We start from the raw sequence: 23,254 nt of genomic DNA, 5'->3' as shown, positions 1-23,254 counted from the left end.
ATTTCTGATCCAGCTTTCAGACTGCACATACATCATGTGAGTGTGGTCATACACAATTTGCTGCAGCAGAGTTCTGCTGAACACAGCAATTGCATTTTTATCAGTTTGCTCTGAGGATTGCAGTGTTTAAGAAAATGCTGAATTCCAGCTTCTTTCTCTGGGGATTGGAGAGAATGCTAGGATTTTGTTATTTCTGAAGAACTTAGTGCAGTGGCTGATTTTCTAATCTTTTAAAGCTGGGCATTACCATTGTATATGCTATTAAGGAACTACCTAGAGTGCACTTGAGTAGATCTAGAATTTCTAACTGGATAAAGTGCCTCTTTGTTTATTTTATTAAAAAAAACATGCCACAAAGCAACAAAAAAGGCAAGCCCAGGCATGAAACTGGAGATAAAATAGATTAATTTGCTGAATTAGAGGATATCTTACTCTGACTTGTTATGAAAGGATAGTTTCTAAAAAACAGCAAAACTTGTTTTGTCGACAGCAAAATACTAATGCAGTCCATGTGGCAAACTGGAATATTGATCAATTGCAAGATCAATTCCTAGCTAAAACTGCAAGTAGTTTTCAATCGGTACCCTGCTGACTTACCTAATGGGATGAGTCAAAGGTTAGCAAACAAAAGAAGGTAGAAAGTTGCCCTGCTGATATCTTCATATGGCAGTTTACTTGTGGTTGAGGTGCGAAATACTAGTTAAGAGAAACTCCCAGAATAAACTTTTGAGGAGCGAGAAGTGCCACTGTAGTAAGTTTATTATGAGAATATTTTGAAGCAAATTTCATTGTTTTCCAGAATGGAATTTTGGTTTTTTGCTTAATTATTTACAAACCTGGCAACTGAATTTTCTAAGACTGCGCCATTTCCATATTAACCAGTTTTCATAGACAAGTTTACTGTGATAGTTACTAGAAATGCAAGATTACCAATCGGTTATTTTATGTGCTTCTTTGCTTGTTGTTTGGTTTTTATTTTGTTTTCCCATGACAACATAGGTATTTCAGAAGCTTGTTTGGTTTCTGGACTTAATTTTGGGTAAGTCTGGCTTCTTAGCATAACTGATTTCTTCTTTGATGGTATTCCCAAAAGACAATCAGTAAATGATGCACAGATAGTGTATATTGGGCTGATAGTTGTCTTGATGGATCATCAACTGAGAACATACTTTAAAAGTTACTTTTTTGTTTGCAAATTGAACTAGTTTCTTTTCGTAAAAAAAAAATCTTATGGCTGAGGAGTGTCTTCAGTAGGTAACAGCAGTATGCCTGTGCATAATTTATTTTCAAGATTCTTGCGGTTGTTCACTGCATGCATACTGAAAATAGTATTGAATTTAAAAGTGTGAGCCAACGTATTGCTCCCTAAAATTACTGCATGATTGTCACTTCTTTCTAAAAATGTAATCATCTTTCATTGTGAAGCCTTAGAGTTCAAGGGCATTGCACAGCCAATGTATCCCATGTGACAATAGTATGTCAGAAATGCAATGCGAAATTAAATCTAGAACCACTCCGAAGTCTTGAATGGACTGTAAATACTACAAATAAGTAGAAGCATCAAGAAGAAAGTGGGTAAATATACTCCCATTTTAGTTAGGCTCTTGAAGGCGATATATTGGTTTGGGTTTTTTTTTCTTTTTATTGAGTAAATAATACTATTTATAGTATTATCAGTCAAGTAATGGTTGTTCCTGATCAACAAAATCCTTAAAGTATGTCTTTGACAGATAATGCAGCTGCGTGTTTTACAGTATGTGTATGAGTGTGCATATGTGTGCGGTTAGTCAGAACTTGTGACTTCATTGCCGTGTCTACAAAGGACATGCTCCTGCATCTCCTCAGGTCACATCACTAAATAAGGTGGAATGTATCTGGCATCTTCTTTATTTCTCCCCACAGCTGGTCTAGATGGAGTGCTAGTTTGTTTGCTTTGCTGGTCACTTTTGCAGATCCCTTGCTGCCTTTCTCATCTTTGAAATGTCTGTCTTGTGTGTGTTTGGATTCTGTTGGACGGTGTCTGCGAAGATTATTTCCTGAGTGAGTACATCTAATTGATCAGACCCATAAAAGGCATTCACACAGCTTAGTGCAAAGTCAGATCCCCAACCACTGCTGGTTTCTAACATCTTCCAAATTTTGTGCCTGTGATTAGTAGGAGCAGAACCTGCAGTGATGTGCCCCAGGGTGAGCATGGGGTCAACCATGTTAAGAAACCAAATGGAGCTTCTTATAATCTCACTTTTCCAGTTAAGCCAACATTGAAATTACTAAAGCTAATTTTTATTTTAATGTAAGATAGTTGTTCCTCTTGCGCTGTTTCATTTCAGGAGTATTTTTACATGTTCATTTCATAGTAGCTAAGGATGGTTAAAGGTTTAAAACAGTTAGCATGTGGATCTTGGTCAGGAGAATGTCTGTGGCTTGTTTGATGTTAGGGACTGCACTTACCAGACATAGTTTGAATGCAGCAGAAATTCACAGTTTTAGTGTAGCTTTTGAAAACGTTGTTATACTATATAGAACACTTGAAGAATTTTACCTTGCAGATCGCCGTTCTGTGCTTGAACATATGAGTGGAGGACAGTCTAAAATCATGACTATATGTTCGTTATTTCTTCCATGCTCAAAATTTTTGTCTGGACTTTCCGCGGAGAAGTTGGTATGTGTCTCATCTGTTGTATTATTTCCTTTTTGAAAGGAAAGACCATGCAGTGTTTTAAGGAAACTGGTTATATCTTGAACTACTTTGAGACTTGACCTAAGTAAGTCTGTAAATCAAGTAGTTGCCTGAAGGCTGTTATTTTTTACAGTGCCCTGTGAGTTTGGAAAACAATCAGTTTATGAACCATATGACACAAGTACTATGAGATTATTCTAAAGGATGTCCAACCTTCAAGTGTTTTGGCAGATTTGCATCTCATTGTGGTGGTCTTCATTTCAGTCTGCCATATTTCTGAGATTTAAATTTTAAAATACTTACGGAAGTTAAAAGAATATAAAACCATTTGTTAAAGATGGATAGAACTCCTATTTTACTGTTGTATTCTTACAGTGAGTACAAATCTGTGCCATTATTAAGCTCATTAAGGAAAAAGACTTTTTAGCAAAAAAGAAATATAGTGAAATGTTATATTTTCCATGATTATGTACTGTTGATACTACAGAGTTGTTTAAAGGGCTGCTGTAGCATAAGCATGTAATACACTGTTAGAAGTTATCAGTCACCTTGGAGAAATGGAGTGACTGTGATGGTGAAATGAAGTGAAAGAATAAAGAATCTCAACTTCTAGGTGTTTTTGTTTTTCATCCTGAAAATAAAATGCATGTATTTGTGCTGGTGTACATTTCATGGTGTTTTTTAATAGCGACAGCTTAGCACTGAAGGGTTGGGATCTTTTGCATCTAGGAAGTTGGTAGTATGTATTCCAGTGTGTATCAGTTCCAGTTTGGGCCAAATAGGAATTGCATTTGACACTGAGAAATACAATCATAAACAGTAGCGGTTTTTAGTATGAATTGAATTTATGCTATCTTGTACCAACTAGTGGATTTCCATGCTTTATTTTGGCTTGAATTGCAGGCTGATTTGGTGGCTATCAGCATGTGACTTTTGATAGGCACTTATTTCTCACTGAAAGGCTCATTAAGGGTCACGTATGTAGATAACTTCAGAATATGTTACCTTACGTGAAAACATTGATTTGTAACGTAAGAGAAAAGTAGAGTGAATTATTAATTGTGCTTAGTAAGACCTAAACAGCAACAATGGAAGCCTTAGTGTATAGGTTGGTGGAAACTCTAACATCAGATTGAGTTTACAACTTCTAATTGCTCTCCTGTAATGATAGTGTGCATCATATTTTGGCAAATACCATAGTCATTGGGGGAGCAGGAAAGGGAAAATAGCGCTAGAATTCCTGAAGGGGTTTGTTTTTTTCAACTTGCGTTACTGTATATAGTTTTCAGCTTTCATGAAGATGATGCGTTTAATCAGTTGCAATGCAATGATCATTTTTTCTGCTCTATGCAAAATTAAAAATGTTCATTCTCCAGGGAGATTTTATGGTATCCTCTTAGAGTTGGCTATGTTAATGTCGTGAGTGAGCTCTCCTTGGGCACTACCTATAATAATATTGCAAAACAGAAACATAATTAGTTTTCATATTTCAGTACTATAATTTGCTTCAGGCCATTAAACTAATTTAATATACAATCATAGCATCACTCTATAAGTGATTATAGAGAAGATCTTTTTGCAGCTTAAGATGGCAAAATTTTTAATAATTTCTCCTGTGTCAATAACGTATTTTCAGTTATGGCTAACAAACAAGTTTCTGTGTGCTGAAGTATGCTATACTGCAGTGGTTCTTGCAGTGAAAAGGAGTTTTCGTGAGATCTGTTTGGTTTTGTTTTTGTTTTTTTAATAAATATCGTTTGTCGTGTGTTATGTACTCAGCTGAAGGGTAAAGGTCAAGGACTGCAGCAAACTGCTTATTAGATGCTTCAGGTTCTTAACGTTTCTATGGTGCTTTTAGTTCCCCCATAGTGGTTGCTGTTAGGAAATGTTCCACAGAAGTATTTAAAGGTCTTGTTGGGTTTGTGACTGCATTTTGCTTGGTTAACATTAATTTGAAGTTGTGGGCAAATCTGATTTTTAAACATGATGTCTTTGTGCTTTGGAAGAAGCACTGGTGTTACCTATCAGAACTGGACATGGTTTGTGGCAGCACAGTTGGTTACTTCTCTGAACTCCATCCTAACATGTAGCTCCTTCCTTTGCTTTCCTGTGTTACTATGAATATTTTCTAATAATATTTGTACATGGGTCTGCCAGTGGGAGTTGTAAGTACTTTTGCAATATTATGCTGAAGGATGACTTGACACAAGTGCACCATTTTAACATTTTTAATGAATGGTTACACTGCCAATGTGTCTTGTGCAAGAGGACTGAGTTCGCACAGTAGAACAGGATAAGTAGTTACAGGATTAGCAGAGGGATCTGTATGAAATTAGGCTGAGTTGACAGGAATTCTTTACTTAATAAAACTGCCATGCAACTGGAGTATCACTTCTGTGAGATTGTGTTCGCATAAATGTGTGTGTGTATAGGTATACGTGTCTGAATGAGAGAAAGAGCCGATTTCTGCCTTTCACCTTGTCAATCTAAACCCTGTGAAGGTATAAAGTCTCACATCACTGTTACTTTCCAAAGGGTTTAAAATGTATTTATAACTGCTGCATGACCTTCGCTGTATTTACTTTTGTAGCTAATTGGACACTGATCTATCAGTCTGTGAAAGAAGAGCTGCAGTCTTTGTGTATAAGGTTTCCTGGGGGCTTCTTGTCCTAAGAAATAAGCATCACAGTTCCATCTGCAGATCTGCCTGCGTGTGGCACAGCCCCTGTTATTCTCACACCTTCTCACAAATAGTACTGCAACAGGGTTTTCTCAGTGTCTGTGCACACACTTGTAGCATGACTGACTAATGAGTGTGTTGGTGAATACTGGAGTAAGTTAATGCAGATAGGACGATGCCTACTGCTTGCTTGGCAACTGTCTGACACTGTCATTGCAGAAACCTGCTGTATATTGTAGAAGTCTTCATGGGGATAGGTGCTCTGGTTCAGAAGTTGGCCAGCTGTTCACTGTCACTGGTGACTGCTGGTGTTAACCTAAGAACAAGCGAGAAGTAAGCAGCCTGACTACGGCAACTGCAGCTTCAGCCTAATCCCAGTTCCTGCCCTTTCATATACTGGTCTTTAGCGGCTGCCTGGTTTTATCGTGCTGTTTGTTTTGTAACAAGGCGGGACAGCAGTGTGAATTGCAACGCCGCGTTTCCGTGGTGTGATCTGTGCTGCGGTTCACCCTGAGAACAAGCGGCAGCTCTTGCTAGCGGAGGGAAATGCTGTTGGGGTGCAGGCGGCTGCCAGGATGCCCTCCAGCACCTGTGCCACTTCCCTCGGTGGGAGCGTGGACAGCTTGAGCGCTGCGTGCGACTGCTTCGCTTGGCAGCCTTGAACGACACAGAATGGCTTATAAAAACACCGCTCTGAGGAAATGTCGGTCTCTGCATAAAGTTTTTGAAGCTCTTCAGAGCAGTCGGGCGCAACGATGCAGCTGGGTTGCGGGCAAGGCTCCTTTGGCCTTCCGCTCTTGCCCTGCAGCTGCAGCCTGCAGTGCACTGCTCTGCTCTCTGGAGTTCATCAGCGCTGTCCTGTTAGGCATCATGTAGAAATACGGGTTGCCAATAGAAATACAAATATTTAATCTATACAATTATGAAAAGTTTTCTTCATTTCTTTTTTAATAACTATGCTCTGTCAAGAGTCCGTATTAATATCAATGCACTTCATCAGTCTTCAGAGCGTAATCTTGGTTAGTTTTTGGGCCACTGTTGTATACATTATCAGTATAGAAAATAATCTGTTAGACAATTTAAGTTTATTGCAGAGTGTTTAAATTATCTTTCAGCTTTCAATGTATTGGCTTCGTGTGTGGACATACTAGCTTTCTTGCAGCAGCTTTAAACATATCTGATTCTGAAAGCTCTGACCTTACCCCACTGACTCAGAAATGTTTACAGTGTGTGTGCAGCCAGCCATGGGTAAACCTTTGCGGAAATAAGATCAAAAGCTACAGAGTCAAAGACGGAATAATTTTTTCCCCTTATATAGTTCCTGTACTGTAGCTCAGGGTTAGCTATTACATTAGTACAGTATTGTGTATGCTTAAGTGACTTGCTTTGTATCACAATTTAATTTTATTATTCTAAAGGTGTATCACAAGAGAAGGTTATGTGGCAAAAAAATTTATTCAGGACTTGTGAAAAGCTGCCTTTTGTCTTCACAAGAGCAGTAGTTCGTTGAGACACTCGGCTTCTCCTCAATGCTTGGCATAGCTTCACCAAAGCATTTCACTATCCTTTTTACAGCGATTAAAGGCAACTGCCCGTCTCTGCCCATCTCTCCGCACTATGCTCAGGCAAAGCAAAGGACAAGATAATCTCTTTAGCCTGTTAAATGCTCCATCCCATCTGGTAGGTGATAATTGCATTGTAAGGGGATTAGCACAGTGGGATATGCTTATAGTGTAATGAAAGCTTCACTACAAGTGTGAAAGTCAGCTGAATGCATTTGAGCAGTCTGGGACCTTACATTTGCATATTTTTGTAAATACTATAAAATACAAGTTCCATCTGGAGAAGGTCTGCAGTACCTATACGTGCCTTCACATGTGCATAACACATTATAAATTTGTTTTAAGGCATCAGTAGTCTAAATATCTAAACCCTCTTGCAGGAGTAGTGGAATAGGCTTTGGTTTAGCTGAACATTTTAGGGCAATTCCGTGATTCTAGCTGTATGAAATGCATCCCAAGGTGTTGACTTTATTTTTACTCATAACACCAATGACTTTGAAATCATGGGGTTAAGCTGTTATTACTATAGGAGCACCATGTTATTAAGCACTGTCTAGAAATCTTTGTCAGTAAAGGTGAAATTTGGATAAGCCACACTGTGAGGAATATCAGAGTAATTTTGTGTCAGGAGGGATAAGAGGATTTCAAGCTGAAAGTAACTCTCAGTGCAGCCAACCAGAACAAATGTTTTGAAATTTCAATTTCAAGCAAGAGCCTAAAGTAGTATAAAATGACTCTTTAAAAAAAAAAATTTAAAATTGTCTTGTGTCTTTTTAGGTTTAACTAATGCTGTCGGTAGTGAAGATAAGTAGAAGTCTTATGAGGAGCAGCTGAGGGAACTGGGGCTGTTTAGTCTGGAGAAGAGGAAGCTGAAGGGAGACCTTATTGCTGTCTACAGCTACCTGAAAGGAGGTTGTAGTGAGGCAGATGTTGGTCTCTTCTCCCAAGTGACTAGTGATAGGACGAGAGGCAATGGCCTCAAGTTGCATCGGGGGAGGTTTAGTTTGGATATTAAGAAATATTTCTTTACTGAAAGAGTGATCAGGCATTGGAACAGGCCGCCCAGGGAAGTGGTAGAGTCACCATCCCTGGAGGTGTTCAAAAAATGAATAGATGTGGCAGTTCAGGACATGGTTTAGCAGTCATGGTGGTATTGGGTTGACGGTTGGACTTGATGATGTTAGAGGTCTTTTCCAACCTGAACGATACTATGATTCAAAGATAGTAAATTTTAGGGCTCGGAGCATTTTGCAAACCAACTGTAAGTTAGCTTCCTTACCTTTCAAGATGTTAAAGATCTGTTTGAAGGTGTGTTATGTAGGGTGGTAGCTCAGGGTTGATTACCATGCTGTTGGCTGCACTCTCTCCAGTCTCCCGCTATGGTACAAGAAACTGGGTGAGTTGCTCAGTGCTGGCCAGTGTGTGCCGCTTCACTGGTTTGAACATTAACCTGTTAGGTTAAAACAGGGCTTGGTTAGCCCACGCTGCACTGTGATCGTGTTTCATAGCCAGATAGATTAGGAACTTAAGAGGTGTGTGTGATTTTACAGAAGTAAGAGTCAGGTGTATAAACATGCACTGCACGTGGTAGATGCTTTAGCAATGTTGTATGACCTTGCTGCAGGATTAAATTTTCTGATGAATGAAGGTTCTGTGAGCTGTGTGGTTGCTGTTTCTTCAGTTTTCAGTTCCTGATTTAGCAGCTCTGTCTCTATGTGTGTGTGCGCCTCTGGGAGCAAGGGCAAAATGAAGTCTAGTGGTTTTTTATGGGCCATCTGCAGTAACTTTGTCAGTCTGTGATGAGGTGGTTGTGTGTGATTAAACTTGGCCTCCTCTTACTTAATCATGGCTCTGAGTGCGCAGGGTCGAATAGAAAGCTGCTTTTCCAAAGTTGTGGTGATGAGACATGGGAGTGATTTTAAACAGACTTTTTCCCCTTCCTTTTTTTATTGTTGTTATTTCTTTGAAGGTGGCTGAGCTCTAAAGAACATAATTTAATTTTCTTCTTTTAGATGGAAAGTGTTTGTCTGAAGAGAGGAGAATTTGAGAATTTTGCTGGTTTGTTGCCTGACATCTGTAATTTTAAATAAACATGAGTGAAAGGTCATGAGACTCAAACAAAACAACCCACAAACACCCCTCCAAAAGCAAAGCGTGTCCCCTCTCCCCAGCCCAATCCTTCCTGAAAGAGGAGTTTGTCAGATGAAAATCCCACTTGGAAGAACCATTACGGTGGCAATATACTGAAAATATTTTCAAAGAGGAATGTTCTAATGTGTAGAAACAGGGTTTTTTTAACAAACTTTACATATATTTTAAATATGTACTATTATAAGTATGTAGCCAACCAAATCGCATATGGTATATAACCGTTTTTCTTCTTATTTAGGTGACAAACAGCATGTTTGGTGCTTCAAGGAAGAAGTTTGTAGAGGGGGTTGATGGTGACTACCATGATGAAAACATGTACTACAGCCAATCATCGATGTTCCCACATCGGTCAGAAAAAGATGTAAGTTAAATAAGCTTATTTTTTCCCCTTTCAATAGCAGGATAGTTTTAAGTACATGAAATACATATAAAGAAGGGCTTGATTTAGCTTTAAGCTGTGAATGGCAGTGTTTTCAGTGGCAAGTGCTTCAATTTTAGTGAGTTTATACATGTAAACTTCAGCCATATGCTTGCCAGGGCTTTATTTTTTCATCTTTAAGAATTGTGTTTGTAACTTAAATTGGGTTATTGGTTATATCTTGCATTTACGTGTTGTGTCTACAGTATTTTTGCATTTTACATCTTCAACCGTTTTTCGTTTCTGAAGATGCCTTGTGCAGCTTGTTTGTCTGCTTAAGTATTCTACTTCCCATTTGTAATGACACAAAGTTACAAAAGCCACAATTCTTAAACATTTTTTTTCCATTGATAATGCATTATTGTATGTTAGAACTATATTGGCAATACCGAAGCTCTGCTTGTTATTGAAATAAATAAATTAGCCAGTAAAGTATTTCACTTTTATATGGAGTGGCATGTAGAGATATATATGGAAGACTGAAAGCATGACTTAAGGTTCATGTCACCTGGAGGTCAGTAATATCTCATGGCAGGCTTGCATTTAATGTGTGTAAGCAACGTATATGCTAGATTTTCTTTTTTGTTTAAATAAGAAGAAAATCCCTTCAGACTCTAAGAAAGGTGTCATTGCTTCAAGTCTGCCTCCATGACTGTCCAGAAGTAGTTGTTTAATAGCAGATGTGAACATAGTCTTGGTAGACCTTGACCTATTTAAACATAAACATTTCTTGTAGACTCTTAGTTAGATGAATTTTAATTCAGATTTTCGAAGACAGAAGGAAATAGGTTTAGAGTAGAAGGCTTTTTAAAACAAAACAAAATGCTTAAATGCAACTTTCCAATTCAGTTTCAGAAGTTATTTTGATGAGAAGTTGCAGGTGAACCAGCAAATGATTAAGATGTACTATAGTGTAAAGAAAACTAAATAGGCTGCTCTTTTTTTGTTTGTCCATTACATAGGTGCACACACCACAGATGCACACAGGCACAATGGAATATTTATAATGTTGAACGTACTTTCCTTTCTGTGAGCACTGAGAGGTGCAGCTAGCACTCTCAAAAACAGTAGATGCTGTTTCTCCAAAGCGATCCTTGGGCATTAAACCCCCACTTTCAGATTTGATGCACTGAGGGAGAAATCATTACAGTGTAATAAGAAAGGTAAAGCGAGATGAACGCTATGCTGCGCAGTGCACACAATGAAAGGTGATGCTTGGCCTGTTGTTGACACAGTGAATGAGTGTTTTAGTTGCCTACTCTTTCTGTAGGCAATGTTGCAGAAGTGGATCTTAGAATGGGACTTCAAGAGAAGGAAGGTGGGTGTTCCAGACACCGGGAATGGCAAATGAGAAATCGTGAAAGCTTGTGGGAGAAGTGGCCAAAATGGGGCATTGAAGCTGCTGTAGTTGGCAGAAGAATGATGTCATTCCGACAACAAATGGAAGAGTGATTTTTGCAAAAACTTTTTTATTTCCAAATTCTTGTTAAGGGATTTCCACCCCCTCCAACTCCCCTCCCCCCTCACCCATAGCTTCCCTATTGACCATTACAAATTTCTGAGTTTGTTTATGAAATCTTGAACCATTATATGCTATTGTAATTTTTATTGAAGATGATCAGAATAAATATATGGTGATGATACTGACATTGTCTGTACAACTTTGATCACTCATGTATAGCTAAATGTATATTCTGTATTGCATGTTCCTTTTGATATCTCATTTGGCTCACAGTAGATGAGAAAGGTTGCAAAGGTGGTTGTATTCTTTTCATTTCCAACCAATTTTACAGCTTTGAAAAACTTTTCCCATTGAAAATAGTAAGTTTTCAAATAAACTTTCAGCTGGACTTCTGCTAAAGATGTTGTTCTGTATATGACAACACAATAAATATATTTGCGGTGTTGTTATTTGGATAACACTTAGTATTGACAGAGAAAAATAAATTTGCTCAGAACTTTCTCTGAGTAAGCTAATAAAGACTAATATTCAAAACCTGGATCCAGTTTTATGAACACCTGTGGGGTAAATCTTCCAGCATTCTAGATCTTGAAACACTTTGAATCTTTCTGTCTTCACAGCGATATTGAAATGGAGTAGGGTAAATGTGGGGAAAAAATAAAGGTAGAGGAAACTTTGGGGAATGGAGTAAATCACTTTTATATTCAGAAAATCCAGCTGGTAATAAAAAGACTAAAACATACCATACACAATCTCTTTGTAAGCTTACTGAAAAACACCAGTCTTTATGCCTTTTTTTGTTATAGTAGCACTGTCTAAACAAGGTGCAGTTTTACTGCAATTTAAATTATTGCTCCTTTTTTCATTTTCAGTTTTATATGTTTTTACTGAGAGCAGGTAAAATTAATGTATTGCAGGTTTTAGCTACATACTGGTAGAAAATGAGTTAAATTTTATCTTTTTTTTTTTTTTTTGTCCAAAGTATCAGATGTATACGTGAATCCCGAGTCCCTAATTTATGCTTCGTTTATGGTCTGGGCTTCTTCAACCTGAAATAGAGTGGTTCTGAGGGAAGCCCTCTGTCAACGGCCTCTTTACTGCTTTTTGGGAAGGGCTAAAGCTTGTTTTGTGTTTACCCCCGTACTGGACACAACTAGGTCTTTTTCTGTTTTTCACTTTGAAGTCTTACTGATTCTAACTGTAAAAGTTGCTGCTTTGCAAGGAATTGTTACTGAGCCATGTGTGCTCCAAGAAGAGGAACATACAGCATGGTGAAAGCTTACTAAAATTTAGAGTAGAGTAAGGACTATTACTCCAAGCACGTTATTTTGTGTAAACTTTAGACCCTATTTTTCACTTTACTTTTACAGTAGGGTTTCTGTCCCTGTGAAGAGGCATTGCCTTCAGGTAGGATACAGTGACTTGTGCAGAGTTTGACTGGGCTGGGAGCTTTTCAACTTTCTACCTTGTTTTAACACCTAAGGTGGCAGTTTTGATTTTCTTTCAAATTATATTAGAATATAGCTCTTATTAAGTGAAGAAAGAGTTTAGAACCTATCTGAAAAAGCTGTGAAAAAATAATAATTTTCATAGCACTTACTGATATGGTATTCTTGTGATTTGTTGATTTGGCTAATTAGAATTTTTAAATAATTTCTTTTACACAAAGGTGAAGTGAACTAAGGCTGCTCAAGTTCTGCCTTAAATTCTGAAGACTCTTTACAGGTGGGAAGAAGTAGAAGGAAATAGTTTAGGACGTGTTTTTGTTTCAGAGCCTCAGTGTAGCTAAAAACTAAAAGCTTTCTTGTAACTTACCTGTTTTTGCTCAAGGGAACGCAGGTCTGAACAGTCAGGATTGATATGGTAAATGAAACGGATAAGTTACATGTTACTCACGCACAAGTGCTTTTAAAATCATATGGATGCTGTTTGGGTCTGTTCTAGGCACAAAATTATGGTTCCTTGGATGAGATTAGATCTTACCCAAGCCATCTAACGCTTCCGTTTTGCTAAGTGAGTGGATTTGCCTGGAGTCATCACAACCCTTGCTGTGCTAAGTAGGGAAATGGAACACAGTATATCCATGAATGCTTTGTCTATGAATTCTGCTGCGCTGAGGGTCAGTGTCTGATAACCTGATCAGTAATCCTTTGGCAAAGAGAAGTTTTATAGAACTTGCAGAAAATAGAACGGTTCAAGAAAATAGTTTAAGGTTTGGCTTGAAACAAATATGGTCCTATACCTTTAATTGACAACGAGTTGCACAGTATGCCCACAAAATAATTGCAGAGGTTATTGGTGGCCAATTTCACCGATTTAATTGAGCTGTCTGTGCACTCGGCAAAATCATTTTGAGGACAGAGGTACATGTATTTTTATCTGGATAGAGTGACAGTGGTAGAAATCAGTAACTCAAAGGCTTCGTATGCTTTGGAACCTACCATCTTAAAATGAGCGGAAAAATGACAATGAGCTTTGAGAAAAGATAGGACCCATTCGGTCTGAACTTCTTTGATATCTCATGTACAACAAAGTAAGAAGTGCTCTATGAGGTTTGACCAGTCTAGTGAAATCCACTGAAGATGCCTATGTGAGAGTACCAGATCAGGGCATCTTCTCTTCTTCTGAACTGCAGTCATAAATCTGACAGTAGACAGACGTGCCTTTTAATGAAGACCTGCCAAAATTATGAGGAAAGGTAGGAGACTTTTTTTTTTTTTTCAGTGAATACTCATTCAATTTCTTGGCCCAGTGCTTTGCTGTCCATTTTCTCTCCCAGTTGCTCAACAGATGATAAAGTGCTCACAGTAACATAGTAGTAACTACCTGATTTGCACTTACAATGGGTTAGTTTGCTAAGCGTATTCTCTTCTCTGAAAAATCTTAATGTTTTAACTAGTTCTGGACTTCCTCGGTTGAGACCTGATGTTCTTTTGCCACTCAGTTCTTTCAAAATGTGGCTTCTTGTGAAATCAAATATATTTTAACAATTGGGGCAAGTAAGATCTAACCTGCAGATTAGATTTGGTTTATTGCAACTGTTAATCTGGCTCCCTGATACTATGTTTCCTGAAGTAGGAGGTCCTCAGATTTGGATATTGAGCACAGCGAAATGGGTTATTGATTCTGGGAGCCTGCTTTCCAGAGGTTTCTTCCATCTTGATGTAGCAGAACCATGTCTGTGATGGATCAAATTCAGATGTCACGAGACGGTTGCATGAAGGCAGACGTCAGTGGGTTTGTCTTGTAATGGACACGGTGGTGATACACTAAAAGGGTGGTCAGAAGCTGTTACCAGAGTCTTTTACTGTGAACTTCCATTGAAGTAATTTATAGAAATTTTACCTAATTTACTATGTTTTGAAATACATGGCCTTATAAAGAGGTGATACTTTTACAAGAGAGAAAACCCTGGAACAAGGCTTAGCTTACCATGGAGATCCAGAATCTTGCTAAATTTGGGAGACTAAATGTTGAAGGTTTTAGTCTTCTGCAGACAGCCTTGGCTTCAGAGTTGCTGAACACCATGTTTTTCCAGCTGGATTGTTGACTTTCTAATGCTGTTTTTTAGGATTCTAACAAAACCTATGGTATCTTGCTTGGCATTTGCCTTAGACGTTGTATGGGAGTTTGTTAGCTTAGTCATAATTTAACTTCAGGTGGTGCACATGGAGTTGTAAGTATTTAAGAAATTCCATGGAATCCTCTTGTATCAGAAGCACTCACAGCATTCACACTAGCGCTGGCAGGTTGAATAGAGCCTACTTCACATTAACGTGACTTTTTGTAGCCTGAATAGTTTTGATCCACTTGTGGAGGTAAAAAAAGTAAAGCTTATTTTGGGGAGAAAATAGATAAATGTCTTTAATTATAAATGGCAAATGAATATTTTCATATGTATTACTTTGCATACTTCTAGATCTGAGTGAATAGTGGGCTGGTTTGCCCTGCTTGCTTTGTGAAACACATGGCTGAAGCTTTTTTTCTTTGAAGTGTGATCTGCAAAGCAGAATTGCTTTTTACCTTCCCAGAGAGTGATTAAACACACTTTGCATCTTTTAATGAGTACATAATATGTGGTTGTTTGTTTTTTTTTAAAAAAAAAAAAGCAAACTTTAAATGAATGAAAAATGCAATGCCGTTAATTGAAGACTTGTTGGAAGGACTTGCAGAGGATGAGATTAGAAACAAATTGAGGGAGTTTTTGTGTTTTAATGCAGTGTACCTTTTCAGAGCCTGCTGTCATTCTAGTTATGGCTTGCATTTTCGTAATAAAGTTATACAGCGTGAAGAAGGAACCAAAAGTTTAAAATGCAAAACGTAGCCTTTTACTGCGTCACCTATAAGATAGTACCTCGATGGGCTTATCAAATAAAACAATATGTGATAAACTAATTTTACTTGGAGAGGAAAATGGATTTTCATACTGTCGCGCAGTTTGCAAGAAGTATATATCTGAATCAGCCCTAGTTATTTCGCCATGAGAAATTTTGTCACTTACTTTACCATGAGAATTATGTCACAAGGAAATTAATTTCAGTATTGATGACTGTAGTATATAGTTCTCACTACAGATGAGTTTGTATTTAGATTTTTTTACAGAACTACTAAATGACTTTGCTAGATGTTATTTCTGTACTTCATCTAAAAACTATGTTTTACTGCATCTCCACTTGCATCAACAGTATAAAATAGCTTTTGTATGTCAGCTTTAGCATTTGAAGTGGTTCCTCAGACCAGATTAATTCCATCCATAAAATCATCTGCCTTTTCTAGAAGGGGGAGGTTATGCTTTCTTACACAGTAATTCAGTTCGCTGAACATACAGTAATACTGGTGGCTTACATGCTTAGTGTGTGGGCGGGTTTGGGGTTTGGTTTTTTTTGTAGTTTTTCGTATGCAACTGGTTATTTAATTGAAATAAAATATTTGCTTTGTTGTCCTAGTTCTTAATTCTTATGACATCTTTGGTAGCAGCTTTCAATGAGTTTTCAGTAAACTTTTGGCTCATTAATACACTGCTGTCAAACTGAATGTCTCTACACAGAGAGAACGTGTTTTTAGAGTTTTACTTAATAGCCATGTTAACCTCATGTTAACAATGTCACTGTCACTCAAAGGCAACATCTTGTCTCTAAGATCTTGAGATACTGCTGCCAACAACAAAACCTTCCAGAAATGTGCAATGCAAAAGGTGATGCTTGCAGTGCGGTCCTACCTCTGCGTGCTTTCCAGGTGCCACTGGGGGCAGGAGACCGCAACCGTAAACGGTGAGATCTGAAAGACTGAGTAAAACTTAATGTATTTTTCAGTATTGTATTTGATTTTATACCTCAGAAATAATGTACGTCAGTAACAATTTCCGCTTGCAAATAATACCCTGAAAATAGAAGGCTTTCAAAATTTCTTCACTGATCTCTGATTTAAAGATTTGGAAATCTTTTGTTTTAACAATGGGAATTCTGCGAGCACTGTATTATAAGGTGGTTTGTAATCTAGAGGACCAATAATACTACTAAATATTAAACAGGAAGAGTATAGAAAAATCTGTAATTTTTTTTATCTGTTATTTATTGGCTTGATTTATTATCATTTGTTACATCAATATAACACTTTCTCCCTTGGAGGCCGTGGGTCAGCTGGTTTATTATTAAATAGTGCAGGACAGATGGCAAATACCAGCATAAAGTAGTGTAAATACAAAATGATGCTGATGTCTGCACCTGTGAGAAACCCATCATTTGTCAGGCCAGATATTACTCGCAGACTTATTTGCTTATTCTAACACATTTTGCTTTTAGGAGTTGACTTTGTAGGGCTGGATTGATGTATTTTCACTTCAACTTGCTTTGTGTTTAAGAAAGTAGCTTTTGGCTATAACGACATAATGTAGCAGCCTTTACAGAACTGTTGCTTTCTGAGTTTTCTTGGTACTGCTGTGGCAGTTACGGTGAGAGGCAGCTGTCCCCACTGTCAGTAGGGGGTTTGCTTGGAAAAGACAAGATGCTGGGGTGTGGGGGGAGGCAGGAGCCCCATCAGCTGGCTCTGCTGCAGGGCTTCCTCCCGCCACCTCCTCACTGCTTTGGGGACGGCTGCAGCCTGTGTTCACCAGCCTCCCAGGAGGGTTGTGAAATGCAGCAGATTTTTCACAGTTCTGGCAAATTTGAGCAATTGCCAGTGGTGTTTTTTCAAAACTGTTGACACTCTTAAATGGACCTCCTGCAGTAAACCCATCAAGAGTTAACGAAAGCAGTTACAGTAAAATCTTGTTCATCGCTAGGGGCAGGAAATTGCCTGATAGCACGTCAGGGCTTACTGATTTTTGGTGTGGACCAGTCTGCAAAAATTGGGCCATCGGCTTGGATCATCAGTTGGTTTGGGTTTAGAAGCAGAATCTTCCGTGATCAGAACTGCACTGTGACTATTCGAGACTTGTGAGTAAAATGATGTTCACAAATTATGTTGGATATCATCAGCTCAGTCCTTCAGCCAGCTAGTATTGAGTGTCGATCCGTCCATCTGCTAGCAGAATAAAGTGCACCCTTCGTGTTATACAAGGCCTTGTTTGCTCAGTTGTCTCCTTGCCTTGTGGGAGATGCGAGTCTCAGGACTCCTCCGTCTCCAATAATGTGAACTGGGAAAGCCAACTGAAACAATCTGTCTAGTTCAGTCAGTCATACAATGTTGAAAGAGAAGCAGAAATCCCATGTTGTTTCACAACTGGCTTTTGTAGCTGTTAACCACTGGCAAATTGATTTAAACCTCCATGTCACAGTTTGAAGAGTGGAGATTTTTTTGTACGTGTGCAGCAAAAGCTGTAGGTGGCAGAAGGTTGTTTAACAATTTCCTTGACTCAGATTATTAGTCACTTGTTGTAAAAAGTTGGTATTGCATGCATGCTGCTAGGACGTGCTGTTGATTGACGTCGTCTCAGTAATTTCGTATGTTTCATTTTTTAAGTGCTGTTACAGGTATAATTCTGAGCATTTTTTTCCTAAAATATTGACATAATTGGGTAAAGCTTAAAAGATATTACCAGCTGGAAGAGACTTCAGTCACCTTAAGGGTTAGACTAGTTTTTATTAAGATTATCGTGACCTTTGGCTGTTGTAGACTAAAAGAAATTCAAGAGTGACTTCCAGCCACTGTTGCAAGTACACTGTTGGAAATGTGTTATATTTGGTGTGTTGTGTGGCTGATAGTCCAGTCAGATAAAATAATGATTGCAGAATGTCAGAAGGAATGTTTTTATTTCTACTGATAATAGCATTCATCTTGAATCTTTGTTATTTTTGGTAGACCAGGTTTGAGGTAGACTAGAATAGTGACTTGGAGACTGTGAATGCGAATTAAGGTCCTGGTAGCATAGGTTAAGGTTTTGGCTAATTTAATTGTTTTGTTGCTCAACTAAATTATATTGCAATAGTAGAAAAAGAAGACAAAATTTTAAACTGCTCCTTACTTAGCTATGACAGTAAAATGTTTAACACTGAGGAGGGTTTTTTGGCGTATTACAGAATAAACTAGAGAGAAAATAAGGGAGACAGCCGTACAGCGTATTCCTTCTCCATGAGATCTGAGAAACGCTGCATTTGATCAGCCTGGAACAGATCCACAGAAATTCTTATTTCTTCTTGAAGCTTGTTATCTTTGATGTTCTAAGTATGTTATGACTTTAAGACTAGTTGTTAGGCTTATTGAATTTAATGCTTCACCTTTATTATGGTTTTCTGTAAAGGTTCTCTACAAGTCATTTTGCAATTAGCTTTTCATGTAAAAGCGTATGGCACAATACATGTGACCTGCTTTGCAAAGTTTCAAAGGAAAATCCAATTTCTAATAAGCAGTGTTCATTAAATATTATTTGCCATTCCTTTCCTTTTATCTGAATTAAAAAAAAAATCAAGTAGTACTCAGTGGGATTCTTTTTCCTCTCATTCAAGTAATCTAGTACCGCTTAGGTCTGTGATCTTTTTTTTTTTTTTATCCAGGTTAACCTTATAAACTAACGTTTTTTTTACGCTGAGGTTTGTACCATCTTCTTATTATGTCACATGCCATCACTGCAATTTTGAGTGCCCTGAGCAGCTGTCCTGACGGGATCTTCTTTTTGGCTTAACTTTTTTGCTTACCTGTCCCAATGCTAGCAGTACTTTTTGACTGCTGTTTCTATCTCAGTGTCTGGTTGGTTTGGGATTTTTCTTTGCTTATGTGTCTTTTTCATTGTCTCTGAAGGTATGTCGTAACTTTTTTTTTTTGTGGGGAATTATCATTTGGCACACCTTCCAACATGTTCCAGGATTTTCCAACTTTTCAAACCTGATTTTTTTTTTTTACTTCAGCATTCTATTTGTATTTCCTTTCTTAAAACTACTGTTATTAGCTTGTTTTATCAGTGTTTAACAAATATTTGTTTGTTAGTGTGGGTGAGGAGTGTGCTTTTGAAGTCTGTCTCTCAGCATCGCTACCTCAGCATGCTTTGGTTTGCGCTGCAGAGTGGTTTTGGTGTGAGTGTATTTGGTTCCTTCTGGATCAAAATAGGCTGGAAGAGATGCTTCAAGAGTACACCGAACATGTTCCACTCACAGATGGGCAACCAGTCCATGGCATCAGGTGTTTTAGTCACGGCTAACTCTAGTTAGGAATGCATACAGTAAGTATGTTAGGCCCTTGAGACCAACATTTCTGTTTAACAAATGCGCTTCTCTCTGTCTGCATTACTTGCTGAAGCAGATGTGGGCTGTGAACTTTACTTATACGAGTGCTGAGCTGAAGCCACTGGTAGTTGTTTAAAGTCTTCTTTCTATTCGCGGCCTGTTCTTCACTAAGAAGGGAAAACTTTGGTCCAGTTTGGCACATATTTAAATTTTTTTTTTCTGCAGGAAGTTTTTATCTTAATATTTCAAACCTCTTGTGTATGCAAGTGTGGATGTTTATTGCTGTAGTTACCTACTATCAAATATGTGCACTTTGTTAAAAATACCTGTGAGTATTTTGGAGTGATATTTATGATAAATTTTCTGATGGTCTGTAGTATTTGCTTGCTGTAATTTCTCTTCTCATGCTTTCTGTATGTATTAAAAAAATCATTAATAGTTTGATTTATGGACATGAATGCTGCTTTTGATATTTAGTGTCTACCCTACACGTCTTCTTTCTCGTTTCTACCATCTAGATTTGGCCCCAGTATAGACAACTAGCAGATTCAGTTTATAAGGTTTGTTTGAGTTTTATATGTCTAGATTAAGTCAACAAAGCAGTTTGCAGTCTGTCACAGTAAAAGTTATTTTGATTTGAAATCTTTCCTCTTGAGTTGAAAAAGCTTGAAATCCCCTTATGTGTAAGAATCTAGACATTCCTTTCCTTGAAACCATCCTAAAATTCAATCCCAAATCCAGACTACTGCAATAAGCAAGCAGTTATTTGCTCATGAGTTAGTACAAGTAGCATATTCTGTTGTGGGCTGGATGGATTAGGTCAATTAATACCTCTTCTTCCTCCAAGGGACAATCACCTATACCTAATGTTGATGAGCATCTAATCGGTTCTTGAAAAACATTCCGGGATGGGTGTTACTGTCCTTAGGATTGCAAAGGCCTTTTTTCCCCCAGATATTTAGCCTTAGATCTACTGTTTCTCGAATTTATTAATATTTTCTATTTGTGCAGCAGCATGGAGAGTAGTTTCTTCTTTTCCTCTTAAAGCAATGGCTGGAAGTCTGGTGTCATGTCCCTGCCTTAGTTGCCTTCTTTTTGGAGTATGCAAACCCAAATCTCCATCTTTCTTCATAGATCATGACTTTTTCTTTTTAGACCTTACTCTTCTCAAGAGTCTCTTTAGATTATCACATTTCTGCTGTGCTGTCTGAAAGTTGACAAAGAAGGATTTAATGGAAATATTTGGTAATATGTGATGTCTCTAAAGTTGGTGTAATAGAGCAGGAAAGATTATTTCTGACATTTGTACACCTTACCTATTCATATGCTGCATACAAGCATCAAGCTAGCTCTTAGGGTGATGCATTATAATTTTAACATTGGAATCTAATCTGAAGCTCGTATCTGTTTCTGTATACCTGCTCCTACCTAGCCACTCATTTCCCACCTTTTTCTATTGTAACTCATGGTAAGAAACTTTGCACTTGCTGTTATTACATTGAACAGGGATTGGTCTGCTTGTATGATGCGTGTTTTGCAAGGAAAAAAAAACCTATAATGGGTTGAAATAACTGAGTATTCCTTCTCTGTAAAGATGAGTCTCTTAGCTACAAGAGTAGAAAACCTGAAAGCTTTTAGATCTTCTTCCTCTATGCTATTGGTTGCAAGCAAAAGAGAGTCTGTTTTTGTATGTGTAAAGTTGTAAATCTATATTGATGTATAATTGTGCAGATTTTGGGGGGAGTTTTAAAAAACTTATGGTGACTTAGAAGTAGTTTTCAGTTGCTGTTTTGGCTTTCTTGGCAAAACGACACACTATTGTAAAGTTTCAGAGCACGATACCACAATATCTTTGTGTATTTAGTAACCTTTCGTGCGTCTTACTTTTCAGATGCTGGCATCACCATCAACATCAGGTCAGCTGTCTCAGTTTGGGGCAAGTTTATATGGGCAACAAAGTAAGAATTCTTTTTATTGATTAGATGTTTATTTTATGCTAAATATGTTCCAGTGTCACGCTCTTTGGATAGAGAACTTGCATATGGCTTTATTTTCTGTGACTGTAAAAAAAGAGAGTATGTCTCGTTATTTGTGTGACTTTTTTTTTCTTCTTGGAGATATATTTTTGCTTTACTGAGTATGCATTTTTGCAGTGTTTAGTATGCAAAGTGTCATATATTGACACTGTGTAGCTGTTAAATATCCTAATATAATCATGCTGTAAAGAATGTATGTGATTTAACTGTGACTCTCTGAAGGAAGAACTAAGGAAAGTGAACTGGGCCAAAATGAGTGTGGTTCAGAACAATATGTAAGGAATAGAAGGAAGTTATACCTTCAGTTATAACTGATATTTCATGCTCTACAGGAGCAAATTAAGTCTTGTGTGCATGCTTCGCAATGTGCATTTGGCAAAGAACTATGCAAGTAAGATTATTGCCTTCTGCACCACTGTTTGTTTTCTTTCCCATACCTTGAAGATTTATTTCTGTATCTGCCAGGCCTGTGTATACTGTTGCAATGGAAGACCTATAGAGCCATGTTCAGAGTGTGTAGTGCTTGCCACCTAACTTAGGGGCTGGTGTTGAGAACTGAACCTCCATGTAGCTGAGAGGTGCAGCCAGAAAGTGGCTCAATGTCTGAGTTAGATACAGTTACACAAGTAAAACAGGATTGTGAACATCTGTCTTCTATAACTGGATGCTCTTGAATGTTGTAACTTTTTTGCCAAGTGCATCTGACTGGGATTCTAAGAAAAAGTGTCTTCAGAATACTCTAGAGAGTGTGGACTTTTTTTAATCTGGCCAAACCAAAAGATTTGTCTGCTAGATGCACGGCCTTCACAACTTCTTTCGGCTTTCTTCAAATAGTTTAAAAAATAAGGTGATTTTTTTACTATCTCAGTGGCTGTTGAAGAGTGACCAGGTAATGTAAACTGGCATTTGATTATGCTACTGAGATTTACGTCAGCAGTTTTTCGCCAGTCTGAGAGTCATGTTTGGCTCTTGGCTTTTTGGGTCCTGAATCTGGCACTATTGAACCTTTCAGACTTAACTGTGTAAAGATACTGAAGTAGTTTATTAATTTTGTTTATCACAGTTATTTGTTGGTTATTATTACGGTTAATTTTTTTCATTTTAAGGTTAGCTTTTTCAGTTGGTTGTGATGCCTAGGGCATAATCTCTAACTTGGAGATATGCATGGCTAAAAACTAGAAAGTAAATACTATTGGCATTCAGTTTCTATGAAATAATGAGAAAAAGGGGTGAGAAATTTATGTACTGAAGTCAATGCTTATGATTAAAGTACTTCTAGGAAAAACAAAGCTGACAAAGCCTATGCAATTTTAGATTGGTAGCTGTCAGTCATTAAGCAAGTTGTCAGGTTACCGAGTGAATGTAACTTAACTATTAGGCAGGAAATTGGCCACTTCATTGGCCAGCCTCCGATATAGCCCATGCAGATCTCTTGTCTCAGTTCAAGGAAGTGGAAAGAGGAAGCATAAGAAAAAAGATTTTTTTTTTTTTTTTTTTCTTAAGGTTAATATTTCAGTTGCCCCTACTTGCCAGCCACAGGAATATGTTTTTACTTCACCAGAACAGCCCTACTCGTTTAAAAATTCTAGTTTAAAGAAAGCCAACAAC

At 37.8% G+C, this 23,254-nt stretch overlaps 1 protein-coding gene across 4 annotated transcripts in view; it reads left to right on the top strand.

Annotated features, from left to right (window-relative positions):
• CNOT2 (CCR4-NOT transcription complex subunit 2) overlaps positions 1–23,254 on the top strand; it is an 89,103-nt gene that overhangs the window by 43,550 nt on the left and 22,299 nt on the right. For 2 of the 4 annotated variants that reach the window (XM_075428983.1, XM_075428981.1), the window contains exons 2-3: positions 9,312–9,434; positions 21,502–21,568. In XM_075428983.1, coding sequence (XP_075285098.1) covers positions 9,324–9,434; positions 21,502–21,568 — 178 coding nt within the window. In that variant the 5' untranslated portion in view covers positions 9,312–9,323. Of the gene's footprint in view, positions 1–9,311; positions 9,435–10,761; positions 10,810–16,198; positions 16,224–21,501; positions 21,569–23,254 lie in introns of those variants that run through there. The other 2 variants (XM_075428984.1, XM_075428982.1) reach the window with 2 other exon arrangements.

This window comes from Opisthocomus hoazin, chromosome 8, assembly GCF_030867145.1.
Source record: "Opisthocomus hoazin isolate bOpiHoa1 chromosome 8, bOpiHoa1.hap1, whole genome shotgun sequence".
In the NCBI taxonomy this organism is placed as follows: Eukaryota; Metazoa; Chordata; class Aves; order Opisthocomiformes; family Opisthocomidae; genus Opisthocomus; species Opisthocomus hoazin.
Note: the sequence above shows the minus strand (reverse complement) of the source record. Positions and strands in the feature narration are given on the sequence as shown.